This window comes from Saimiri boliviensis, chromosome 13 (assembly GCF_048565385.1).
Source record: "Saimiri boliviensis isolate mSaiBol1 chromosome 13, mSaiBol1.pri, whole genome shotgun sequence".
Classification (NCBI taxonomy): domain Eukaryota; kingdom Metazoa; phylum Chordata; class Mammalia; order Primates; family Cebidae; genus Saimiri; species Saimiri boliviensis.
The window spans coordinates 78261290-78286931 of NC_133461.1; the positions used below are offsets into that span (position 1 = coordinate 78261290).

A 25642-nucleotide genomic window follows, 5' to 3' on the forward strand; every position below is an offset into this window, starting at 1 on the left:
TTGGGATTACAGACCTGCATCACCACGCCTGGCTAAATTTTTTATTTTTAATAGAGACGAAGTTTCACCATATTGGCCAGGCTGGTCTCAAACTCCTGACCTCAGGTGATCTGCCTGCCGTGGCCTACCAAAGTGTTGGGATTACAGGTGTGCACCACTGCGCATGGCCAAGATTCATTTCTCATGCTTTATTTTACTTTTGTGATTTTTAATTTTTATGGAGCCATAATATTTGTACATTCTGAGATTCATTTCTTGATGCTCAGCACTGGACTCTCTGTAAACTCCTGGAAAGGCACCAGTTTCCATCTCAGAGACTGAGCATGAATTCATGAAATGTAGCTCCATGCTGAGGAAGACCTGAGATGCTGAAGGGCAGAGGAATGCAGAGAGATAACTAAAGAGAAAAGTTCACCTGCCAGCCATGTTCCTCTAGTCTGGCTGTGCCCAGGCAGTCACTGGTCTTACTTTCCTGTTCCCTTGCAGGAGAGGCAGTGAAGTTGACAGCCCTGCTCATTGCCTGGGGAACTCCAGCTGTTTCTTAGGAGGAAGGCGGTAAAAGGAAAGAGCCAGGCTGCACTTTGGTCTCCACTCCCAGCCAGCTGTGTGACCCTATGCATGTTACTCCTTGCAACCCCTGCTTTGGGCCGCTGTCTCCTCATCTGTAAAATAAAGACCCATGCACCTTCTAGGTCTGAGTGCCTGTGAGCCCAGTAGATTACAGATGGAGAGTGGTGGTGTACTCTTTTTGCATGGCAGGGGCAGGTGAGAAGGGAGGAAAGGGAAGACCAATTTCTAACTCTCTTTTTTAAAAAGTGACCCAGGCCGGGCACAGTGGCTCACGCTTGTAATCCCAGCACTTTGGGGGGCCAGGGCGAGTGGATCACAAGGTCAGGAGATTGAAACCATCCTGGCTAACATGATGAAAACCTGTCTCTGCTAAAAATATAAAAAATTATCTGGGTGTGGTGGTGGGCGCATGGAGACCCGGCTACTCTCGAGGCTGAGGCGGGACAATCGCTTGAGCCTGGAAGGTGGAGGTTGCAGTGAGCCGAGATCGCACCACTGCACTCCAGCCTGGGCAAGAGCAAGATTCTGTCTAAAAAAAAAAAAAAAAAAAAAAAAAAAAAAAAAAAATTATTAAAAAAGTGACCCAGATTTGTTTCGGTTCTAGAGGCCAGATGTGGCATTGCTCCACTCTGCAAGGCTTGGGGCTGTACAATCATCCCCTCCCCAGAGACCCCAGCGTTCAGGCAGCAGGGTGGGGACTCAGTGGACAAGTGGCTGGACATCTTGGCTCCAGATGGGACCACTTTTTTTCTGTTGTTTCTTAATCTGCGAGACTCGGCAGGAGTCTCCCTGCTTCTTATTTTTATTTTTATTTTTATTTATTTTTTTTTTTTTTGAGACGGAGTTTCGCTCTTGTTACCCAGGCTGGAGTGCAATGGCGCGATCTCGGCTCACCGCAACCTCCGCCTCCTGGGTTCAGGCAATTCTCCTGCCTCAGCCTCCTAAGTAGCTGGGATTATAGGCACGCGCCACCACGCCCAGCTAATTTTTTGTATTTTTAGTAGAGACGGGGTTTCACCATGTTGACCAGGATGGTCTCAATCTCTTGACCTCGTGATCCACCCGCCTCGGCCTCCCAAAGTGCTGGGATTACAGGCTTGAGCCACCGCGCCCGGCCCCTGCTTCTTATTTCCCCCCAACTTTGCTTTTTATTGTTTGCTTTGAGATGGAGTCTCACTCTGTCACCTAGGCTGGAATGCAGTGGCGCGATCTTGGCTTCCTACAACCTTGGCCTCCTGGGTTCTAGCAATCCTCCCATCTCAGCCTCCCCAGTAGCTGGGACAACAGGCATGTGCTATCATGCCCGAATAATTTTCATATTTTTTGGTAGAGACGGTTTCACCATGTTGGCCAGGCTGGTCTTGAACTCCTGACCTCAAGTGATCCACTGGCCTCAGCCTCCTGAAGTGCTGGGGTTACAGGCATGAGCCACCATGTTTTTTGTTTTTGTTTTTGTTTTTTTTTTAATTGGTTTGTTTACCATAGAGTGAAACCTAAAAGTTAAAGATTAAATAGAAGAGCCCAGGGGCCAGCAATCGTCTGGAGAGCCTCTTTAAAAGTCACCAGCCCCTAGTGATTTTTTAAAAATTGTGGTTAAGTACACGTAACATTGACTGTCTTAAACATTTTAAGGGTACAGTTCAGTAGTGTTAAATAAATTCTCAGTGCTGTGCTACCATCACTGCCATTCATCTCCAAAATGTTTTCATCATGCAAAACTGAAACTCTACACCCATCAAATAACAACTCCCAGCCCAGTGTGGTGGCTCATGCCTGCAATCCTAGCACTTTGGGAGGCTGAGGCAGGCGGATTACAAGGTCAAGAGACCAAGACCATCCTGGCCAACATGGTGAAACCCCGCTTACTAAAAATAAAAAAAAAAATAGCTGATCACGGTGGGGTATGCCTCTAGACCCAGCTACTTGGGAGGCTGAGGCAGGAGGATCCCTGGAACCCAGAAGGCGGAGGTTGCAGTGAGCGGAGATCGCCCCATTGCATTCCAGCTTGGTGACAGAGTGAGACTCCATTTCAAAAACAACAACAACAAAACCCAACTCCCATTCCTCTCTTCCTCTAGGCCCTGGCAACCAGGTTACCACTTTCTGTCTCTCTGAATTTGACCACTCTAGGTATCTTACATAAGTGGAATCATACAGGATTTGCCTTTTCATGGCTGGCTTATTTCACTTAGCATGATGTCCTCAAGGCCACTCCACACTGTAGCCTGTGGCAGGATTTCCTTCCAGCTGAAGGCTGAATAACACCCCATTGTGAGTGTGTGCTCATCACGCTTATTCTCTCCTCCGAGTGATAGACACGGGGCTGCTTCTCCTTCTCAGTTACTGTGAATAATGCTGCTATCAACATGGGAGGACAAATACCTCTTTAAGATCTTTTTTTTTTTTTTTTAAAGAAAAATCAATTTAGATTTAATGATGATGCATAAAGTCTTTCAGAAATCTAGTTTGAAAGTTATATCATTTAAATTGATTTCTTACTTTGGAGTCTAGGCAAAAAACTTAAAAGCTTTTCATGATAAGAAAAAAAATATTTCAAAGTCTGTGTTGGTAAAGTTAACATAGTTAAGGGCTGATAAGAAGAATTTCAAACTAGCTTGATCAGTGTAGATGAGAAAATGCACTCAAATAATGTATCCTGCCTAAACAACTAGGAAGAAGTTATCTCTATTAGTAATCCTCATTAACCAACTCAGTCCTCGAACTGGCTACTTCTGTTTGTGTTAGCATCTTGAGCCCTGTGGTTGTGGCAAAGATCTCACCTCTTTAAGATCTTGCTTTCGCCAGCCTGGCCGACATGGTGAAACCCCGTCTCTACCAAAAATACAAAAATTAGCTGATATGGTGGCACATACCTATAATCCCAGCTACTCTGGACTCAGGCAGGAGAATCACTTGAACCTGGGAGGTGGAGGCTGCAGTGAGCTGAGATCGCACCACCGCACTCCAGCCTGGGAAACAGAGCAAGACTCTGTCTCAAAAAGAAAATTAAAAAAAAAAAAATCACTAATTATACTTAAAAGAGAGAAAGAAAAAGTCTCCGTGCCCTTTGTCCTATGGCTACTGCACTTACTTAAAAATAAGAATTCCAGCCAGGCACGATGGCTCAAGCCTGTAATCCCAGCACTTTGGGAGGTCGAGGTAGGTGGATCACGAGATCAAGAGATCGAGACCATCCTGGGGAACATGGTGAAACTCCGTCTCTACTAAAAATACAAAAATTAGCTGGGCATGGTGGCGTGCACCTGTAGTCCCAGCTACTCGGGAGGCTGAGGCAGGAGAATTGCTTGAACCCAGGAGGCGGAGGTTGCAGTGAGCCGAGACTGTGCCATTGCACTCCAGTCTGGCGCCTGGCAACAAAGTGAGACTCTGTCTCAAATAAATAAATAAAAACAAGAATTCCAATTTTACCTAATAAAATCAGAGTATTTGCTGGGTGCAGTGGCTCACGCCTGTAATCCCAGCACTTTGGGAGGCTGAGGTCAGTGGATCACAAGGCCAGGAGTTCAAGTCCAGCCTGGCCAACATGGTGACACCTCCTCTCTACTAAAAATACAAAAACAATCAGCCGAGCATGGTGGCACATGCTTGTAATCCCAGCTACTCAGGAGGCTGAGGCAGAAGAATCACTTGAAGCCAGGTGGCAGATCTTGCAGCAAGCTAAGATCGTGCCGCTGCACTCCAGCCTGGACGACAGAGCAAGACTCCATCTCAAACAAACAAACAAACAAACAAACAAATAAATAAATAAAATCAGAGTATTTCAGTTGGAGAGGGGGCTGTGAGGAGTAAACAGCAATGTTCAGAAATGTGGCTTCCACATAAAACTTAAAACTCTTTAGCCAAAGGTGGGGGCTATGACTGGGCGCACTGACTCACATCTGTAAATCCTGACACTGGGAGGCCAAGGTTAAAGGACCACTTGAGGCTGGGAGTTCCAGACCAGCTTGGCCAACACAGCGAGACCTCATTTTTAAAAGCAAAATAGGCCAGGCACGGTGGCTGTAAATCTTAGCACTCTGGGAGGCTGAGGCAGGTGGATCACCTGAGGTCAGGAGTTCGAGACTAGCCTGGCCAACATGGTGAAATCCTGCCTTTACTAAAAATACAAAAATTAGCTGGGCATGGCAGCACACACCTAATCCCAGCTACTTGGCAGGCTGATGCGGGAGAATCACTTGAACCTGGGAGGTGGAGGTTGCAATGAGCCGAGATCATGCCATTGTACTCTGGCCTGGGAGACAGAGCGAGACTCCATCACACACACAAAATAAATAAATAAAAGCAAAACAAAACCTCTTTAGCTGAGGTCCTGTTTCCTCAGTGAGCCTGTCTTGGACCCCTCTCTACACTGGGGTAAATGACCCACCTCCACTAGGTCACTACAAAGAAGAGTATGAAGTGCTTTTGAGGATCAAGGTGACTGCAAGAGGTAGAGTCATGACATTTTTCTCCTACTTCTTATCTCAGAAGTCATGCCAAACACCAAGAATGAGAAGGACGAGCACGCTTTCCAACCTGGATGCAGGGAGAGCTCCAACTGTCACCCCAAATCACAACAGGTAAAGAGAGAGGCAAGTGCATGTAGGGACCACAATCTCACAGGGAGGCGGCGGGCGACACTGAAATGCAGGGAGGTGGAGGGGGAGCAAGTTCTCCATTTGCCCAGGAAGGTTCAGGAGTTAGGGACAGCATGGAATCTGGAGCGAGGGGCTGATAACAGGGAGACTGCTTTTATGGAAAATGAAAATCCCAGGTTCTTAGCAGTGTCTGGCAGCTGCCCCGAGGCTTACTCTCTTGAGCAACCTTACCAGAGGGGTGCCAGATGTCCCTTACCCCAAGGAGGGGGGTGACAGGGAACTTAAAGTTGACCTCCTGAATGGTGAGCCTTAAACCCTCTCCTCTCCCCTGCTTCAGAATCAAGAGTGAAGATAAAGACCTCCAGAAACTGATTTTGGCACAGGGGCCCACAGTGAAAAAAACTGGTGAGGGCCGGGCACGGTGGCTCATGCCTTTAATCCCAGCACTTTGGGAGGCTGAAGTGGGCAGATCATGAGGTTAGGAGTTCGAGACCAGCCTGGCCAATATGGTGAAACCCTGTCTCTACTCGAAACACAAAAATTAGCCGGGTGTGGTGTGGTGGTGTGTGCGCCTGTAGTCCCAGCTACTTGGGAGGCTGAGACAGAAGAATTGCTTGAACCGGGGAGGCAGACGTTGCAGTGAGCCAAGACTATGCCACTGCACCCCAGCCTGGGCAACAGAGCAAGATTCTGCCTTAAAAAACACACACACATTAAGCCGGGCGCGGTGGCTCAAGCCTGTAATCCCAGCACTTTGGGAGGCCAAGGCGGGTGGATCACGAGGTCGAGAGATCAAGACCATCCTGGTCAACATGGTGAAACCCCGTCTCTACTAAAAATACAAAAAATTAGCTGGGCATGGTGGCTCGTGCCTGTAATCCCAGCTACTCAGGAGGCTGAGGCAGGAGAATTGCCTGAACCCGGGAGGCGGAGGTTGCGGTGAGCCGAGATCGCGCCATTGCACTCCAGCCTGGGTAACAAGAGCGAAACTCCATCTCAAAAAAAAAAAAAAACAAAAAAACACACACACACACAAACAAGCAAACAAACTAACAACTCTCATCTAACAAAAAAGTGATTCAGGCTGGGCATGGTGGCTCATGCCTGTAATCCAGTGCTTTGGGAGGCTAAGGTGGGTGGATCACCTCAGGTCAGGAGTTCGAGACCAGCCTGGCCAACATGGCGAAACTCTGTCTTTACTAAAAATACAAAAATTAGTTGGGCGTGTTGGCGTGCACCCATTAATTCCAGCTAGCTGGGAGGCTGAGGCAGGAGAACTGCTTGAACCTGGGAGGCGGATGTTGCAGTGAGCCGAGATTGGCCACTGCACTCCACCCTGAGTGACACGGTGAGACTGTCTCAAAAACAAAAACAAAATCTACACTACACCTAAACTCCGTGAACCGTATTCAAGTATAGAGACGACTGCAGTCCAGGGACAAAAGTGTTAATCCTCACCCACAGATTAGCCAGTCTTTGCTCAATCTTTTTTCCTGAAAGTAGGTGTGCTGGTCTCATTTATTTACTCACTGAAACTTTACTTTGTTCCAGCGCCGTGCCAGGTGCTAGGGATATTAAAAAGTCAGATGTAGTAAAAGCACCTAAATCTAAACCTTATCTAATTTAGTTGAGAAAGACCTGTAAACAAGTGATGACAGCCAAGCATGTTAAGTCCACAGACAGCCCTAAGGGGAGACCACAGAGGGACACAAATCCCAAGCCCATCTTCCTGCTTCAGGCAGCCTGACCCTAAACCCTTGGCCCAGAGAAACATCCATCTCACCCAGTTCTACAGCGCCCAAGGGGTGAGGGAAGTGGGCTAAGGCTGACCTCTACTGCCAACCTGCAGGTGCAAGGCAGGGCGATCCAGAACCCTGCCTCCCAGCAGGGCAGGAGGAGAAGAGAGGAGCACTCCTGCCTTATGCCTCAAACCATCTGTGTAGCTGGGATCCAGCCCCTGTCGCGTGCTGAGGGTAGAGTTCAAGGTTTGGTCTTGAACTATCTGTGGGCAGTCACGGAGGCTCCTTCTATCAGAAAGCCTTTGGAAACCCAGCTCTGTCATACCATTTACCAGCTCTCGTGACTCTGGGCAAGTTATGACTTAAGCTCTTTGAGCCTCAGTTTCTGCTTCTGCAAGAATGGCGATGATGATGATAGTCCCAACTTCATAGGGTTACTGTACGGATTTGAACAGTGGCTGACACAATGTAAGCCCCATACAATTCTAGCTATTATCATGACCTGCATGGGTCCAGGTGACATATTTCACCATTTATTCAGTCTCATCCATACCAGGAACCAATTATCAGTCAAAAGGACAAATCATAGGACAGGTAAGCAACCCAGGACAAAGACTTGGAGGGGACAGGGTGAGGGCGTCCTCCATCCTTTTTAGGTCCACGGAAACCAAGAACCATCATGAACTTCAGCATGTTTCCTAGGCAGTATCCTTTGGAATTTTAAACTCCAGATGTGCACTAAATATAGGAATAATACATATTTTTTTCAAGGCATGCTTTGTGGTGACAGCAGTTTGCTTTCGACAGATAAAGAAACAGAGGGGTTCGAGACCAGCATGGATAACAAGGCGCGATCTCATCTCTACAAAAGAAGTTAAAAATTAGCCAGGCATAGGCCAGGTGTGGTGGTTCATGCCTGTAATCCCAGCCCTTTGGGAGACTGAGACAGGTGGATCACCTGAGGTCGGGAGTTTGAGACCAGCCTGATCAACGTGGTAAAACCCTATCTCTACTAAAAATACAAAAATTAGCTGGATGTGGTGGCTGGATCACACGCCTGTGATCCCAGGTACTTGGAAGGCTGAAGCAGGAGAATTGCTTGAACCTGGGAGGCTAATGTTGCAGTGAGCCGAGATCACACCACTGCACTCCAGCTTGGGTGACAGAACGGACTTTATCTTAAAAAAAAAAAAAAAAAAAAAAAAAAAAAAATTAGCCAGGTATAGTGGTGCATTCCTGCAGTCCCAGCTACTTAGGAGGCTGAGGCAGGAGGATGGCTTGAACCAGAATTCAAGGCTGCAGGGAGCTACAATTGTACCGTTGCACAGTAGCCTGGGAGATAGAACAAGATCTGTCTCTAAAAATAAGTAAATAAATATTTTAATTAATTATCATGATTATTATTTTTTGAGACAGCATTTTTCTCTGTTGCCCAGGCTGGAGTGTGATCTAGGTTCACTGCAACTTCTGCCTCCTGGGCTCAAGTGATCCTCTTGCCTCAGCCTCCCAAGTAGCTGGGCATACAGGCATGCGCCACCATGACCAGCTAATTTATTTTTTGTAGATGAGGTTTTGTCATGCTGCCTTGGTTGGTTTTGAACTTGTGGGCTCAAGCAATCCACCCACCTTGGCCTCCTGAAGTTCTGGGATTACACTAAATAAAGCCACAGAGACATTCCCTTAGGTTTTAGTTTCCTTTACTTGTAAAACAAGGGCACTATACTAGGCTCATTCAAACTATTTTGAAAGCACCAGGCATGTGCCATTTATTTTTAGGATCTCCTCGTTGGCAGGTACTAACTGTACAAATAGCACAGTGCTTGGAGGCAGGCATTCCGGGTTCAGACCTGGGCTTGCCACATACCAGTCCCTGAGTTGCAAGTTGTTCTTTCGTTCCTCAGCTTAAGAGGGAGGAAATCACAAAATCCAAACCTCAGAGGAGTATCATGAAGATTAAATAAAATAAAGAACATCAAAGTTCTTTGTATGAGAATACAGTGACACTCACATAATTGCTGTTAAAAAGAAGATCACTTGGGAGAACATATACAACCAGAGAAAGATGTCATAAGCCGGAACAGGGAGCATTTTTTTGGAGGCCAAGGAGCACTGAAGTGCTGCATGATGAAGGCTTAGCTTTTTCTTTTTTTGAGACAGAGTCTTACTCTGTTGCCCAGGCTGAGTGTAGTGGCTTGATCTTGGCTCACTGCAAACTCCAGCTCCCTAGTTCAAGTGATTCTCCTGCTTCAGCCTCCTGAGTAGCTGGGATTACAGGTGTTTGTATTTTTAGCAGAGACAGGTTTCACTCTGTTGGCCAGGATGGTCTCGATCTCTTGACCTTGTGATCTGCCCACTTTGGTCTCCCAAAGTGTTGGGATTATAGGCGTGGCACCCAGCCAAGGCTTGGATTTTCAGGTGAGGTGCATACAGCAATCCTGGTTGCCATCCATCATCCCCTCTGGTCTGTGCTCACAGTCTGATGTGCTAGGTCTTAGTCCCCCTTACAACTGCCCATGGAGGAGCCTCACCTTCCAGAAAAGGAAACTGAGACCCAGAAAGGCTGTCCCTTCACAGCCATCCAGAGTCCAGCCTAACCCGCCTTGACTCCAATCCTAAATGCCTTCTACTGTTTAAAATCAGCAAGACCGGCTAGGTGCAGTGGCTCATGCCTGCAATCACAGAGTTTTGGGAGGACAAGGCACATGGATTGCTTGAGGCCAGGAGTTTGAGACCAGCCTGGGCAATATAGTGAGACCCCCATTGCTATAAAAAATTTAAAAAGTAGCCTGTCAAGATGGTGTGTGCCTATGGTCCCAGCTACTCCAGAGGCCTAGGCAGGAGGATCACTTTAGCCCAGGTTTTCAAGGCTGCAGTGAGCTGGGATCATGGTACTATACTCCAGCCTGGGTTACAAAGTGAGACCCAGTCTCTACAAAATAAAATAAAATTAGTAAGGCAGACCAGGCTACTAGCCCTTAGCTAACACTCTTGGCTGGAAAAATTAAGAGGTCTTAGACTTCTGGGTGCTTGTCAGAACAGGATGTTCCCTGTCTTGAATGCTTCCCCACCGCCCTCCAGTGCCCATATTCCACAGCTAGACAGGGCTTCTGTAAACTGAGCCGCTCATGTCCCTCACTTTCCCCTGGGGTTCCTTTGGCAGAAGCGTTCTTCCCCTGGATGGGGGGATGTGGGGCTTAGTGAGAGTACGAGGATGGAATTCCTAGAACTGCTGTTCCCATTCCAGGGAGAGGGACAGCATTTCACAACAGGGCCGGGGTTGGGGAGGTCCTAATGCTTGTGCTCAGTTTCAAGCCAACAGCCAGTGAGCAGAACACCCTGGACAATCTGAACTCCAGGTCTGGGCAGCAGCCCCCTGTTAACCTGGAGGTAAATACACCCACATGCCAGAATTTCCGTCTTCCCTCCCTCCTCGCCAGTCTGGAGAGGAATCGCATGTGTCTGGGTGGCTTTTCTGGCTGGCTGGATTATTTAACAAGCAGGACAGAACTGGCAGAGGGGGACATCTTGGTGAAAGACACAGAGCACGCTCGGTCCAAGGCTTTTCTTTACCTCTGCCCCTCAACCACCCACCTCCGCAAAGAGAACCAAGACCCCAACATTTCTCAGGGACCAGGAGTTTATGAAGCTGCTGAATACCAGACGGGGACAATTAGCAGCCTCTCTCTCCCAGGCCCTGGCATGGAGAGAATAAGTCAGTTTCTTTGAAAATTGGCTTCGGGCCGGGCACAGTGGTTCATGCCTGTAATCTCAGCAGTTTGGGAGGCCAATGCAGGTGGATCGTCTGAGGTCAGGAGTTCAAGACCAGTTTGGCCAACATAGTGAAACCCCGTCCCTACTAAAAATACAAAATTAGCCGGGTGTGGTTGCGCACGCCTGTGGTCCCAGCTGCTTAGGAGGCTGAGGCAAGAGAATTGCTTGAACCCAGGAGGTGGAGGTTGCAGTGAGCTGAGATTGCACCACTGCACTCCAGCCCGGGCAACAGAGCAAGACTATGCCTCAAAAAAAAAAAAGAAAGAATGAAAAGAAAAAGAAGAAAAAAGAAGAAAATTGGCTTAGACAGAAACTTTCAGAACAAAATAGCTGAGCTAATTATTCTGATTGCTGTCCAACCTCCTCCCCTTCCTTTGTCCCCTCCCAAACACTTCAAATGCACTCAGTGGTGAAACTATCTCTGAAATTCTTTACCATTAGGGAATGGTCTTCTGAAATGTCTGCCATTACAAACAGCAGTGATTGCTGACCCAGTTGGGAAGGGGAATGGCCCTGTTATGAGCTGAATAGCTGAACAGCATCGCCCCCCAAAACTTTTTTTCTTGAGATGGGGTCTCGCTCTGTCATCCAGGCTGGAGTGCAGTGGCATGATCTCAGTTCACTGCAGCCCCTGCCTCCCAGGTTCTAGAGATTCTCCTGCTTTAGCCTCCTCCTGGTAGCTGCGATTACAGGCATGAGCCACCATGCTCGGCCTGCCCTCCAAACCCTTATGTTGAAACCCAAACCCCAGTACCTCAGAATATAACTATATTTGGAGGGATGATTAAATTAAAATGAGTTTGTGGCCGGGCGCGGTAGCTCAAGCCTGTAATCCCAGCACTTTGGGAGGCCGAGGCGGGTGGATCACGAGGTCAAGAGATCGAGACCATCCCGGTCAACATGGTGAAACCCCATCTCTACTAAAAATACAAAAAATTAGCTGGGCATGGTGGCACGTGCCTGTAATCCCAGCTACTCAGGAGGCTGAGGCAGGAGAATTGCCTGAACCCAGGAGGCGGAGGTTGCGGTGAGCCAAGATCGTGCCATTGCTCTCCAGCCTGGGTAACAAGAACGAAACTTCGTCTCAAAAAAAAAAAAAAAAAATGAGTTTGTTAGGGTAGGGCCCCAATCAAAACTGACTGAGGTCATTATGAGAAGAGACTTGGATGCAGACAGAGGAAGGCCCATGTGCAGACACAGGGAGAAGGTGGCCATCTGCAAGTCAAGGAGAAGGGCCTCAGAACCCAACCCTGCTGGCACTCTGATCCTGGACTTTCAGCCTCCAGAACTGGGAGATAATTTTTATTTTTATTTTTATTTTTTGAGACAGAGTCTTGTTCTGTCACTCAAGATGGAGTGCAACAGCATGGTCTTGGCTCACTACAACCTCTGCCTTCTGGGTTCAAGCTAGTCTCCTGACTCAGCCTCCCAGGTAGCTGGGACTACAGGTACACGCCACCACACCCAGCTAATTTTGACATTTTTTAGTAGAGGTTGGATTTCACTATATTGGCCAGGCTACTCAAACTCCTGACCTTGTGATCCGCCCGCCTCGGCCTCCCAAAGTGCTGGGATTACAGGCGCCCAGCCTCATTTTGTTTAAACCATCTAATCTTTGGTATTTTGTTATGGCAGCCACAGTAAACTAACACAGGCCCACTCTACCCTTGCGTTCAGAAGGGCAGAATAGAGAAATCTGTTTACACCACAGACTCACACACACACTCTTTAAGGCAAGAGACTTGCACACTGTTGATCCGACTACACCCTCTGCTCTTCTCGTTCCTGCCTGGTTTTGTACTGCTGGGCACAGATAAGTAAGTCCATCCTATCGCAAGTACTCCAGAAAATTAAGGATGTTCATATGGGAGTGCTGGATAGGGCAGGGCAGGTGTGGGCTCCTCTGAGGCATGTTCCTAAAGCCTGGCTGACAGGACACTTGGAGAGGGAAGAGGAGGTGGTCTGGGTGGTGGCTTGCAATGAAGGCATGACACAGAGAGGAATATTGCTTAGTGGTCCAGCATCATGGCCACCTGTGTGGTTTGCTTTTCTGTTTTTCTTACTGAGACAGGGTCTCACTCTGTCACACAGGCTAGAGTGCAGTGGCGTGATCATAGCTCACTGTAACCTCTGATTCCTGGGCTCCAGCGATCTTCCTGCCTCAGCTTTCCAAGTAGCTAGGACTACAGGTACATGCCACTACGCCTGGCTAGTTTGTGAACTTTTTTGCAAAGACAGGGTCTCACTATGTTGGCCAAGCCAGTCTCGAACCCCTGGCCTCAAGCAATCCACCCGCCTTGGCCTCACAGTGCTGGGATTACAGGCATGAGCTACTGTACCCGACCCTGCATGGTTTGCTCTGTGGAGCTGAATGTAAGGCCTTGAAGACAGAGTATGGGACCTATGAGTCAGTACCTTCAGGAAGGTGTCCTTTGTTCTTAAACTAACCCTGATTCACACGGTTGTGATTCCAGTCGGCTTCCACACCTGGTCCTCGCTGTGCTGGCCACACATCAGGAAGGGCAGCACGTTCCCTCCAAGGCCCATTCTTTGAGGTCTGGCCCTTGTGGAAGCTTATTCGAAAATGTGGCTCCTACAACTCCTCCATTCCTGTTTGTGCAGGTAACTTCTCTCATTAAAAGGCACGTATTTCCTGCCAAGCGTGGTGGCTCACACCTGTAATCCCAGTGCTTTCAGAGGCCAAAGCAGGCAGATCATCTGAGGTTAGAAGTTCAAGACCAGCCTAGCCAACATGGTGAGACCCCTGTCTCTACTAAAAATACAAAAATTAGCCGGGCATGGTGGCAGGCACTTGTAGTCCCAGCTCCTTGGGAGGCTGAAGCAAGAGAAGCAGTTGAACGTGGGAGGTGGAAGTTGTAGTTAGCTGAGATCATACCACTGCACTCTGGCCTGGGGGAGAGAGTGAGACTCTGTCTCAAACAAACAGACAAAAAAGGCCAGTCATGGTGGCTCACATCTGTAATCCCAGCACTTTGGGAGGCTAAGGCAGATGGATCACCTGAGCTCAGGAGTTCAAGACCAGCATGGGCAATGTAGTAAAACCCTGTCTCTACTAAAAATACACAAATTAGCCAGCTGGACCTGGTAGCTCACGCCTGTAATCCCAGCACTTTCAGGGGCTGCAGCGGACGAATCAGACCAATGTATCAATCCCTGATCCATCAGACCAGCCTGGCCAACAGGGTGAAACCCCGTCTCTACTAAAAATGCAAAAAAATTAGCCAGGCGTGGTGGTGGGCACCGGTAATCCCAGCTACTGGGAGGCTAAGGCAGGAGAATCGCTTGAACCCAGGAGGCGGAGGTTGCAGTAAGCCAAGATCGCGCCACTGCACTCCATCCTGGTGACAGAGTGAGACTCCTCTTAAAAAAAAAATTAGCTGGGCATGGTAGTGCAGGCTTGTAATCCCAGCTACTTGGGAGGCTGAGGCAAGAGAATCGCCTGAACCCGGAAAGTAGAGGTTTCCGTGAGCCGAGATCCGGCCGCAACACTCCAGACTGGGCAACAGAGGAAGACTCCATCTCAAAAAATAAAAGGCATTTACTTCCTGTTTTCCTGAATCTGGGCTGGCCCTGTGACTTGCTTTGACTGACAGAATACTTGATAAGTGATGTTATGGGACTTCTGATCCTAGGCCTTAAGTGGCCTTGGAAAATGCCGTGTAAATAGAACTGAAGCTCGACTACTAAGTGATCAGAATGTTGAGAGACCAAGAGGATAGAGTGAACTCCCAAGCTTCTGGCTGTCCCCAGCAGTGGCCCAGATATTTGGATAAGACCATCTTGGAGCTTTCACTCCGGGACAATCCAGCTGTCAACTGTATGCAGCCATATGAGTAAGCTCAGGCAAGGTCTGCCAAGAACCCTATCAGCCCAAAGGATGGAGAGAAATGACAAATTGCTCCTGCTTAATTACTGTTTGGGGATGGCTTGTTACACAGCAATAGCTAACTGATACAACCATTTTCATGAAGTGTCCCTGGGCAGCTAAGAAACCCTGATCCTCTGAGCCTAGTATCTGAGCTCTCTTCATGAGCTTTCATGGGTAGAACAGTTAGATTATAAGGAGCCCTTTGCTGCCCATGCCCTTGAGCGCCCAAATGCCAGTGGGCAGAAATTATCTACTCTTGTCTTGTCAGCAATACTGGATGGAAACAGATAAATAAAGATCATCAGTCCCAGTGTCTGAGACCCTAGCCCCAATACTGATTTGTTCAGTATAAGAAAAAGTCACCAGGTACATTGGCTCACATCTGTAATCCCAATGCTTTGTGAGGTTGAGGCTGGAGGACTGCTTGAGACCAGGAGTTCAAGACCAGCTTGGGCAACAAAGAGAGATCTCATCTCTACAAAAAAATAAAAATTAGCCAGGTGTGGTAGCGTGTGCCTGTGGTCCCAGCTACTTGGGAGGTTGAGGCAGGAAGACTGCTTGAGCCCAGGAGCTCAAAGTTATAGTGAGTGGTGATCGTGCCACTGCACGCCAGCCCATAGGCACTCCAGCCTGGGCCACAGAGGGGAGATCCTATCTGTAAAAAGTTAAAAAAGAAAAGAAAAGAATTAAAATAAAATAAAAAGTAGTATCCACTCCCTGTTCAGTAATATTGGGAAAAGTATTATCATCAATACTGTTATCTGTAATACAAATGTTCCTTGACTTACACTGAAGTATGTCCCAATAAATCCAGCATATGTAGAAAATATCAGGTCCAGGTGTGGTGGCTCATACCTATAACCCCAGCACTTTGAGAGGCTAAGGCGGGCAGATCACTCAAGGTCAGGAGTTCAAGATCAGCCTGGCCAACATGGTGAAAAACCACCTATGCTAAAAATACAAAATTAGCCGGGCGTGGTGGCGCATGCCTCTAATCTCAGCTACCCAGGAGGCTGAAGCAGGAGAATTGCTTGAACCTGGGAGGTGGAGGTTGCAGTGAGCAGAGATTGCACCATTGCTCTCCAGCTTGGGCGACAGAATGAGACTCTATCTCAAAAAAAAAAAAAAAAAAAAAAAAAGCATTTAGTATACCTAACCTACTGAACATCATAGCTTAGCCTTCCCTACGTTAAATGTGCTCAGAATACTTACATTAGCCTGCAGTTGGGCAAAATCATCTAGTAACACAGCACACTAGACTCTAGTCTTGCACCACACATAAAATACAATAACACTGGCCAGGCGAGGTGGCTCATGCCTATAATCCCAGCACTTTGGGAGGCTGAGGTGGCCAGATCACCTGAGGTCGGGAGTTCGAGACCAGCCTTACCAACATGGAGAAACCCTGTCTCTACAAAGTTAGCCGGGTGTGGAATATATATATATATACATATATGGGCCGGGCGCGGTGGCTCAAGCCTGTAATCCCAGCACTTTGGGAGGCCGAGGCGGGTGGATCACGAGTTCAAGAGATCAAGACCATCCTGGTCAACATGGTGAAACCCCGTCTCTACTAAAAATACAAAAAATTAGCTGGGCATGGTGGCGTGTGCCTGTAATCCCACCTACTCAGGAGGCTGAGGCAGGAGAATTGCCTGAACCCAGGAGGCAGAGGTTGCGGTGAGCCGAGATTGCGCCATTGCACTCCAGCCTGGGTAACAAGGGCGAAACTCCGTTTCAAAAAAAATAAATAAATAAAATAAAATAAAATAAAACACTAACACTAATAAAAAAAACCACTAACAATAGCTGATGAGGTTAAAAATTGAAAAAGAAATCTTGAAATGTTTTAAGGAAATTAATGGACTTGTATTGGGCCTCATTCAAAGCCATCCAGGGCCACACATGGCTCAAAGGCCTCGGGTTGGACAAGCTTGTAATTGGCTGTTTGTCCTCACATTTGCAGGGCTGAATGGGAGCTGCAGCAAACTGTCCCTGCTGAGCGTCTCGAGAGCATATACCTCATATTGCTGGCCCAGAAACAGATCAAAATTCAAAATTCAATGTACAATTTCTAGGCCAGGTGTGGTGGTGCACACCTGTAGCCCCAGCTACTTGGGAGGCTGAGATGGGAGGATGGCTTAAGCCTGAGAGGCAGAGGTTACAGTGAGCTGAGATCATGCCGCTGCACTCTAGCGTGGGTAACAGAATGAGAGTCTTGTCTCAAAAACAATTTTAAAAAGTACAATTCCTACTGAATGCATATCACTTTCACACCATTGTAAAGCCAAAATTTGTAGCCGCACCATCATAAGTGGGGACCATCTGTATGAGGGTAAGTAGGAAGGTTCAGAGAAAGTCATTCTCTGGCTGGTCCAGTGGCTCATGCCTGTAATCCCAGTGCTTTGGGAGGCTGAGGTGGTAGATCGCTTGAGTCCAAGAATTCCAGACGAGCCTGGGCAACATGGCAAAACTCTGTCTCTACTAAAAATTTAAAGATTAGCCAGGCGTGGTGGCAGCATGTGCTTATAGTCCCAGCTACTGGGGAGGCTCAGGCAAGAGAATCACCTGAGCGCAGGGGGTCGAGGCTGCAGTGAGCCATGATCATGCCACTGTCCTCCAACTTGCAACAAAAAAACAAACAAAAAACCAGACCTTGTCTCAAAAAACAAACAAAAAAACAGACAACAACAACAACATCAAAACAGAGAAAGTTAATTTCTGCCCCTGGGGCATTCTGAGATAAACACTCATACCCTGCAACTTAAAGGACAGAAAAGGAAATTTAAACAACATCATTGAGCCAGTGGAGACCCAGGCCTGATGGTAAGAAAACTAGGCTATTGGCCCGGCGCGGTGGCTCACGCCTGTAATCCCAGCGCTTTGGGAGGCCGAGGCAGGTGGATCACAAGGTCAGAAGTTCGAGACCAGCCTGGCCAAAATGTTGAAAGCCTGTCTCTACTAAAAATACAAAAATTAGCTGGGCATGGTGGCACGCACCTGTAATCCCAGCTACTCAGGAGGCTGAGGCAGGAGAATCGCTTGAGCCTGGGAGGTGGAGGTTGCAGTGAGCCGAGATCATGCCATTGCACTCCAGCCTGGGTGACAGAGTGAGACTCTGTCTCAAAAAAAAAAGAAAAAGAAAAAAGAAAACTAGGCTATCCTGAGAGGAACGCTTTCGTTCTAGCCTTCTTTCCAACTCTTCACTTTCCAAATACTAGACCTGGCATTAGGTCCTGTGGATACAAAGATGAGTAAGACTGCCTGAAAAAATTTCCTGGCTAACCTAGGGAACAAACACTTAAACAAATACGTGTGATTCATTCGCTGTGAATCATAATGAAGAGAGACCCCAGGCAGGGTCTAAGTCAGACCAGAAAGAAACAGGTTTTTCATGAATTTGTTGGCACAGGCAAGAATTTGTGTGCATATAAGTGAACGTTTTTATTTAAAAACTCACCCAAGAAAGCAATGTTCCTTTTTTTCAGTATTGCTGTGCCGTTTCAGGCCAGGCGCGGTGGCGCCTGCCGATAATCCCAGAATTTTGGGAGGCCAAGGCAGGTGGATTAGCTCACGAGTTTGAGACCGGCGTGGGCAACATGGCGAAACCCCATCTCTACCAAAAAATACAAAAATCAGCCGGGCATGGTAGTGCATGCCTGTAGTCCCAGCTACTTGGGAGGCTGAGGTGGGAGGATCACGTAAGCCCAGGAGGTTGAGGCTGCTACGGCACTCCAGCCTGACTTGTCAGTTGACCCTGTCTCAAAATCCAAAGCAAGATCCTGTCTCAAAAACCAAACAAAACCAAAACAAAAAAAAAAACCCCAGAAACTGTTGCTGTGCCTTCCTAACTCATCTTCCAGAACATTAAAATAAAGGTCCATATGAGAAAATGCCTCACTACTTTATGCCAATGGATAAATATGGCACTGCTCTGCTGACTTTTTCCCAAAATTTGCTAATTGAAGGGCTTTTTTTGCTCTTTTAGGAAGAAAAATAAAAATCAAACTGCCCCCCCCCACCCTTTTTTTTGAGACAAAATTTCACTCTTGTCACCCAGGCTGGAATACGATGGCATCATCTTGACTCACTGCAAACTCCGCCTGCCATGTTCAAGTGATTCTTGTGCCTCAGCCTCCAGAGTAGGTGGGATTACAGGCTCCCACCACCAGGCCTGGCAATTTTTTTTTTTTTTTAATTTTTTGTATTGTTATTAGAGACAGGGTTTCACCATGTTGGCTAAGGTGGTCTCAAACTCCTGACCTCAGGTGATCTGTCTGCTTCAGCCTCCCAAAGTGCTGGTATTACAGGTGTAAGACACTGCACCTGGCCTCTCCTTTCAAAAAATAAAGAACTAGGGGGTCAAGGCATGGTGGCTCATGGCTATAGTCCTAGCACTTTGGGAGGCTGAATTGCTTTGAACCCAGGAGGCAGAGGTTGCAGTGGGCCAGGATCATGCCATTACAGGCTGGGCGTGGTGGCTCACACCTATAATCCCAACACTTTGGGAGGCTGAGGTCGGCGGATCATTAGGTCAGGAGATTGAGACCATTCTGGCCAACATGGTGAAACCCCATCTTTGCTAAAATACAAAAAATTAGCAGGGGCGTGGTGGCACAGGCCTGTAGTCCCAGCTACTTGGGAGGCGGAGGCAGGGGAATTTAGCTTGAACCTGGAAAGTGGAGGTTACAGTGAGCCAAGATCGTGCCACTGTACTCCAGCCTGGCAACAGAGCAAGACTCCATCTCAAAAAAAAAAAAAAAAAAAAACAAAGCAAAACAAGATCACACCATTGTACTCCAGCCTGGGTGACAGAACAAGATTCTGTCTCAAAAAATAAAAATAAAAATAAAATCAAGGAGCCTGGCCAGAGGTGGTGGCTTATACTTGTAATCCGAGCACTTTGGGAGGTTGAGGCGGGTGGATCGCTTAAGACCAGGAGTTTGAGATGAAGCTTGCCAACATGGTGAAACCCCATCTCTACCAAAAATACAAAAATTTAGCCGGGTGTGTGGTCCTAGCTACTTGGGAGGCCGAGGCAGGAGAATTGCTTGAACCTAGGAGGCAGATGCTGCAGTGTGTCGAGATAGTGCTACTGCACTCCAACCTGGGTGACAGAACAAGACTGCCTCAAAAATAAAATAAAATAGGCTGGATGGGGTGGCTCATACCTGTAATCCCAGCACTTTGGGAGGCTGAGGTGGGTGGATCACAAGGTCAGGAGTTTGAGACCAGCCTGACCAACATGGAGAAAGCCCGTCTCTACTAAAAATGCAAAACATTAGCTGGTCATGGTTGTGTGCACCTGTAGTCCCAGCTACTCGGGAGGCTGAGGCAGGAGAATTGCTTGAACCCAGGAGGCAGAGGTTGCAGTGAGGTGAAATTGTACCATTGCACTCTAGCCTGGGCAACAGAGCAAGACTCTGTCTCGAGGAAAAAAAAAATTATCTGGGCATGGTGGTATGTGCCTGTCATCCCAGCTACCCAGGAGGCTGAGGCAGGAGAATTGACCTGAACCTGGGAGATGGAGGCTGCAGTGAGCTGAGATCAGGGCACTGCACTCTAGCCTGGGCAAGAGAGTGAGACTCTGCCTCAAAAATAAAATAAAATAAAATAAAATAAAATAAAATAAAATAAAATAAAATAAAATAAAATAGTAAGGTCAGAGACGGTGACTCACGCCTGTAATCCCAAAACTTTGGGAGGCCGAGGCGGGTGGATCATCTGAGGTCAGGAGTTGGAGACCAGCCTGACTAACATGGTAAAACCCTGTCTCTAATAAAAATACAAAAAGTAGCTGGGCGTGGTGTATATGCCTGTAATCCCAGCTAGCCAGGAGGCTGAGGCAGGAGACTCATTTGAACCCAGGAGGCATAGGTTGCAGTGACCAAGACTGCGGCACTGTACTCCAGCCTGGGCAACAAGAGTAAAACTCCATCTAAAAATAAACAAACAACAACAACAACAAAAAAAAAACAAGGAGTCTGAGCATTGGAGGGAGTTTGGGATGCTCTACACCAGGAACCCCCCACCAAATGTTTAATTAGGGACACAGTGTGGAACGCTTCCAACACTTAAAAATTTTTTTATTTATTTAATTTATACGGACAGAGTCTCTCACTATGTTACTCAGGTCTCAAACTCCTGGCCTCAAGTAACGTTCCTGCTTCAGCCTTCCTAGTAGCTGGGATTACAGGAGCGAGCCACTGCACCCAGCTCCTTCAAACACTTTAAAAGGAAGCTCGGGTCAATGTGAGAAGAGGGCCCATTTTTTCTTCCTCACTGCATTAATGTCCAAACTCTTTTAACCGGTCCTTAATAATAACTTCTTCCCTCTATGTGACTTAAGGCCTCAGGACATGGGCTGTGCTGTGGCTTCGGTGCCCAGTCTACGTCCCTCTCTTCCCAGCACTGTTTCATGTGCAAAGACCTGGGAGCTGTTCCAAGGTAAGCTTCCTGGGCACAGACCTTGTTTGCTTAACCAAACAGGGTGTCATTAACACCTGCAGCCCTACCTGCTCACCTCTGATTCACCCTATCCAGGCACAGGTCTTAGGCAGGACTGCCATCCAAGCCTGTTTGTAGGCTTCGGAGGCAAAGAGGCAACATGGAGCTGGGAATGTGGAAATTGATGGGGGAAGGTTTCTTTCTGACCCACTCAAATGTTCTGTTGGCTAATGGGCAGTTTACGGTATTGCTGGATATTTCCAAGACTCCACAGACTCAAATATTCATAAATGACACTCCCTTTGGCAAAATTCTCTTAAGTACTCCAGACAGCTAACCTCAGAGCAGGGCCTCAGTGTACAAATGGTTAATGACCATGGAAAGCAAACTAGAGGCCAGGTGAGGTGCCTGTAATTCCAGCAGTTTGGGAGGCTGAGGTGGGAGGATTGCTTGAGCCCAGGAGTTTGAGACCAGCCTGAGCAACACAGAGAGATCCCGCCTCTACAAAAAAATTTAAAAATTAGCAGGGCATGATGGCACGTGCCAATAGTCCCAGCTACTTGCAAGGCTGAGGCAGGAGGATCACTTGAGCCCAGGAGTTTGAGACTGCAATGAGCTATGATCATGCCACTGTACTCATGCCACTGTACTCTAGCCTGGGTGACAGGGTAAGACCTTATCTCAGGTTTAAAAAACAAACAAACAAAAACGGAAAGCAAACTGGAGTTATAGGAATGGGGACAGTTCCATCCAACTCCTGCTTCTTTCCCTCCAGGGACAATCACTTGAGGGCTATTCCCAGCAGGAGTGACTGGAGGGCATTTACTCCATTGGTTATTCCTGAGAAGCTGACAGTCCCTCTAAGTAAGCAGGTGCAGACACGCTATCAAAAGCCTGGCTTTCCACACCATGATTTAGAGACGGATGCTGAAGCCAACTTCAAAATTTATCTCAAATGGAACCATCTTTTTTTTTTTTCCAGACTCCAGAGATCTGAAAGGTAAGGGAAGTTATGTTCCACTAATTCCTGAGTACTCAGAGTGTGGTATGTGCACCAATCACTGAGAGCTTAGAAATGCTGACTTAGTTAGAAATGCTGACTCTAGGCTGGGCATGGTGACTCACACCTGTAATCCCAGCATTTGGGAGGCCGAGGCGGGCAGATCACTTGAGGTCAGGAGTTGGAGACCAGCCTGCCCAACATGGTGAAACACCCGTCTCTACCAAAAAATACAAAAATTAGCCGGCTGTGGGTGGCATGTGCCTGTTGTCCCAGGTATCAGGGAGGCTGAGGTGGGAGGATTGCTTAATCCCAGGAGATGGAGGTTGCTGTGAGCTAAGATCACACCACTGCATTCCAGCCTGGGCGACAGAGTAGACCCTGTCTCAAAAAAAAAAAAAAAAAAAAAAAAAAAAAGAAAGAAAAGAAAAGAAAAAAGAAAAAGAAAAGAAGGAAAGAAAGAAAAGAAATGATGAATCTGGTCCCCACCCCCACCTACAGAATCAGAATATGCCTTAAATGAAGACCCCAGTTATCCTCATGCACATGGAAGAGTGAGTGGCAGTATTCTGCTCTGGAGCCAAAGGGTCCCAGGATGTGACCATTTCAGCTTCTCTGCCCTGGCAAAAGTGGGCTACGATGGGCTTTGGAGGAAGAGTCCACACCTTGGCTAATCGAGGCTGACCAGGCTTGCTTGACTTTAGTAGAAGTAAGCCGGATTTCCCTGGCTTAGGGACTGTGAGTTGTACTTGCTCCACAGGACGCCCCAGAGAGTGAGCTGGCTTTAGGTTCCTGGCACTGCTAGCTTCTTCCAGTAATCTCAGAAACATATGCTATGCCCCGATGCAGAAGCCCCTTCTCCCCTCCCGCTACTGCTAAAGACCTTCAAAGGGAGTGGGATTTGCTATGGTCTGTCAGCCCCCTGACTACTCCTCACTTCCCAATCCAAAGTGAAAAGTGGATTCAAAGTTCCTATATTTTACATTTATTATTTATTTTAGAGATAAGGTCTGCAGTGATCAATCATAGCTCACTACAGCCTCCAACTCCTGGCCTCAAGTGATCCTCTGGCCTCAGCCTCTGGAGTAGCTAGGACAACATTCTTTTTGTTGTTGTTTGTTTTTTTTTTGTTTTGTTTTTTTTTTTTTTTTGTAGATATGGAGTCTCACTATGTTGCCCAGGCTGGTCTTGAACTCCTGGCCTCAAGCAATTCTCCTGTCTTGGTTCCTCAAAATGCTGGGATTACAGGCATGAATCTTGGTACCTCAGCCAGAAGTGCCTATAAACAGTATTCCTGGCTTCCAATTTGACCCAAGAATCCAGCAACGAAGGGTGCAAAGGGGCTCCCTGCACCTTCAGGCCAGCCTCAGGGCCCACCCTGAACAAATCCAGCAGACACTTACCCCCTCAGTTGAAAGAACTCCAAAAGTGTCAGGAATTGGCCTGGTAGACCATTGTGACAGAGACAAAGGAGAACAGCATGGACTACAAAAGACCCAGCAAGGGAAAGAGGATGAGCCGGGAGTGGCAACAAGAGCCCCTGCGAGCTTCTCCTCAGATCATTTCTAACAGAAGAGGAAGCATTCCTCCGTTGTCTGCCTGGTTGCTATTTCTTGCCAAATCTGGGAAAACGGTGTGACAATGGGCAACAGACACGTGTTCCAGCTCTGAGGCCTCAGTGCCGGGCTCTGTAGAACAAGGCGGCAGAGCTGGACAAGATCCCTAACCGTTCTAACAGTGTATGTTTTGGATCAAACGGCAGAGGACCTCGGATCCGGCCGTGCTTGCTGCCGGTGGGGCAGAATCTGCCTGAGAAAATAAGCATGTGACCCCCACCGCCACCGAGCCAAGCGCCGGGATCTGTCGCGTTTTCCAGTAGTTTGGAAAGCAGCGTGGAGGAGGATGGAGGGAGAGGAGCAAAAGGAGTGGGGACAGTGCGAGGATGGGACCAGAGTGGTGAGCCACGAGGATTTATTTCATCATGCAAACAGGAGCGTAGGTTTCATCAGCGCCTGTGCGCTGGGGCTCCGGGGCTGGGAGGGAATGCCAGGTTCCTGAGGGCAGCCCAAGGCTGTCCACCCCACCCGTGCCAAGCCAGCTCAGCTTCCTCTTCCTCATCCTCTCCCAGGGAGGTCACACGGGGCCTCCTCCTCCCCCCGGACAGAAGAACGTGCTTTTCTGCACAGCCCGGCCCGTGGCGCCAGGCCCCTCCGCGGAGATCCCACTCGCATAAGTGGGGAACGTGCCACAGGTGCCCGGGAGGCGCTGCTGGAGCAGGGGAGCACCCCCAGACCAAAACCTCCGTCAGAGCGCGAGTGTCCAACGCAAAACTAGGGGTGCCTCGGGAAAAAAACGGCCCTGTAGGAATCATTTATCCCAACTCATCCCATAAAAACACCAGGCTGGGCCTCTCCTGGATCGTGGGCCACACTGACCCCGCCCTATCCCGCCTGGGGAGCGCCCCCAACATCCACAAGGGGCAGCACAGCTCGGCATGTGGCCGTCCTGGAGGCGTGCTTGTTAGTTAGGTGTCAGCTGTCTGACACCTAACAGAAAGAGGAAACGAACGGGGCAGTTTGCAGCTCGGGTCTGGACGACGCACTCGGAGGGCAGCCGGGCGGCCACTTCCATGACCCTCGCGGTCTCCCCGACGCCCCTTCTCCGTTCTTTCCAGCCACGGCGCCCTTGAGCCTGGACACCCGGTCCGATCCGCGATTCCCAATCCTCCCGCCCGCCCGGGAGCCGGCACGCGGCGTCCCAGAGCCCGCGCCTACCTCCCGGGGTGGTGCTGAAGAGCGTGCCGCCGGGGGTCGTGCTGTAGTCCCCGGGCGGGAGCTGCACGCCGTCGCCCAGCACTACCCGGCGAGTGGCGGGGATGGCCCGGCTTGGGGTCTGGCTGCAGCTGCTGCCCCCGGACATGGTCTCCTGTGTGCTGCACCCGCGAACCTCTCCCGGCCCTCCAGCGCCTGCAGCCTCGCTCCGCCTCGCCCCGGCCCGCCCCGCCCCAGGACGCCCCTTCCGCCTCTCCAGACCCACGCCCCTGGGATTTGTAGTCCGCGCGGCAGCCCTACCCAGCTCCAGGCCGCTGCTTGCACGTGGGTTCTCCCGCCGCCCCTCGATCCACTCTCGCCTGCTCACGGGCTCCTCTGCACCGCCCCCCAGCGACTGCTCCTCCGATCTCGGGTCCCTCGGTGCCATTCTGGCAGGGACCCGGGTGGGGTGGCGGGCGGGATAGCTCACCTACCTTAATCCTTCGCTGGGTTGAGGGCGGCGTCTCGGGACCGGGCGGAGATCCGAGCTGACCCGGCCCACTGCAGGAAGGCCCGGTTTCGGCATTAAGACTTCAGGCCCGGTGTACCCTTCGGCACCCCCTGTTCGTTGCCTCGGTTCCTCAGATGAGAAAGTGGGATTGACTGGTCATGCTCACCCCACCTCAATTTCTTGACCTTGATGGAGGTGGGTGTGGAGGGGCTAACAATTCCGTTCCTGGCCTTTAGAGAGGAAGAGAAGGGGTGGGAGGAGGAGTGAACCAACCAGCAGCGTCCTGGGAGCTAAATTTAGAGTTGGGGGCGGCGGGGAGGGAGGACGCGTAGGGGAGGAGTAATAGTTTGTCAAAGAGGTTTCCCGA

At 48.9% G+C, this 25642-nt stretch overlaps 1 protein-coding gene across 1 annotated transcript in view; it reads right to left on the reverse strand.

Annotated features, from left to right (window-relative positions):
* The window catches only part of EIF4EBP1 (eukaryotic translation initiation factor 4E binding protein 1), a 33778-nt gene extending 8776 nt beyond the window's left edge, over nt 1-25002 (reverse strand). Inside the window, exon 1 of the mRNA XM_039463353.2 lies at nt 24789-25002. Coding sequence (XP_039319287.1) covers nt 24789-24933 — 145 coding nt within the window. The 5' untranslated portion in view covers nt 24934-25002. The remainder of the gene's footprint in view (nt 1-24788) is intronic.
* Nucleotides 25003-25642: the final 640 nt, after the last annotated feature.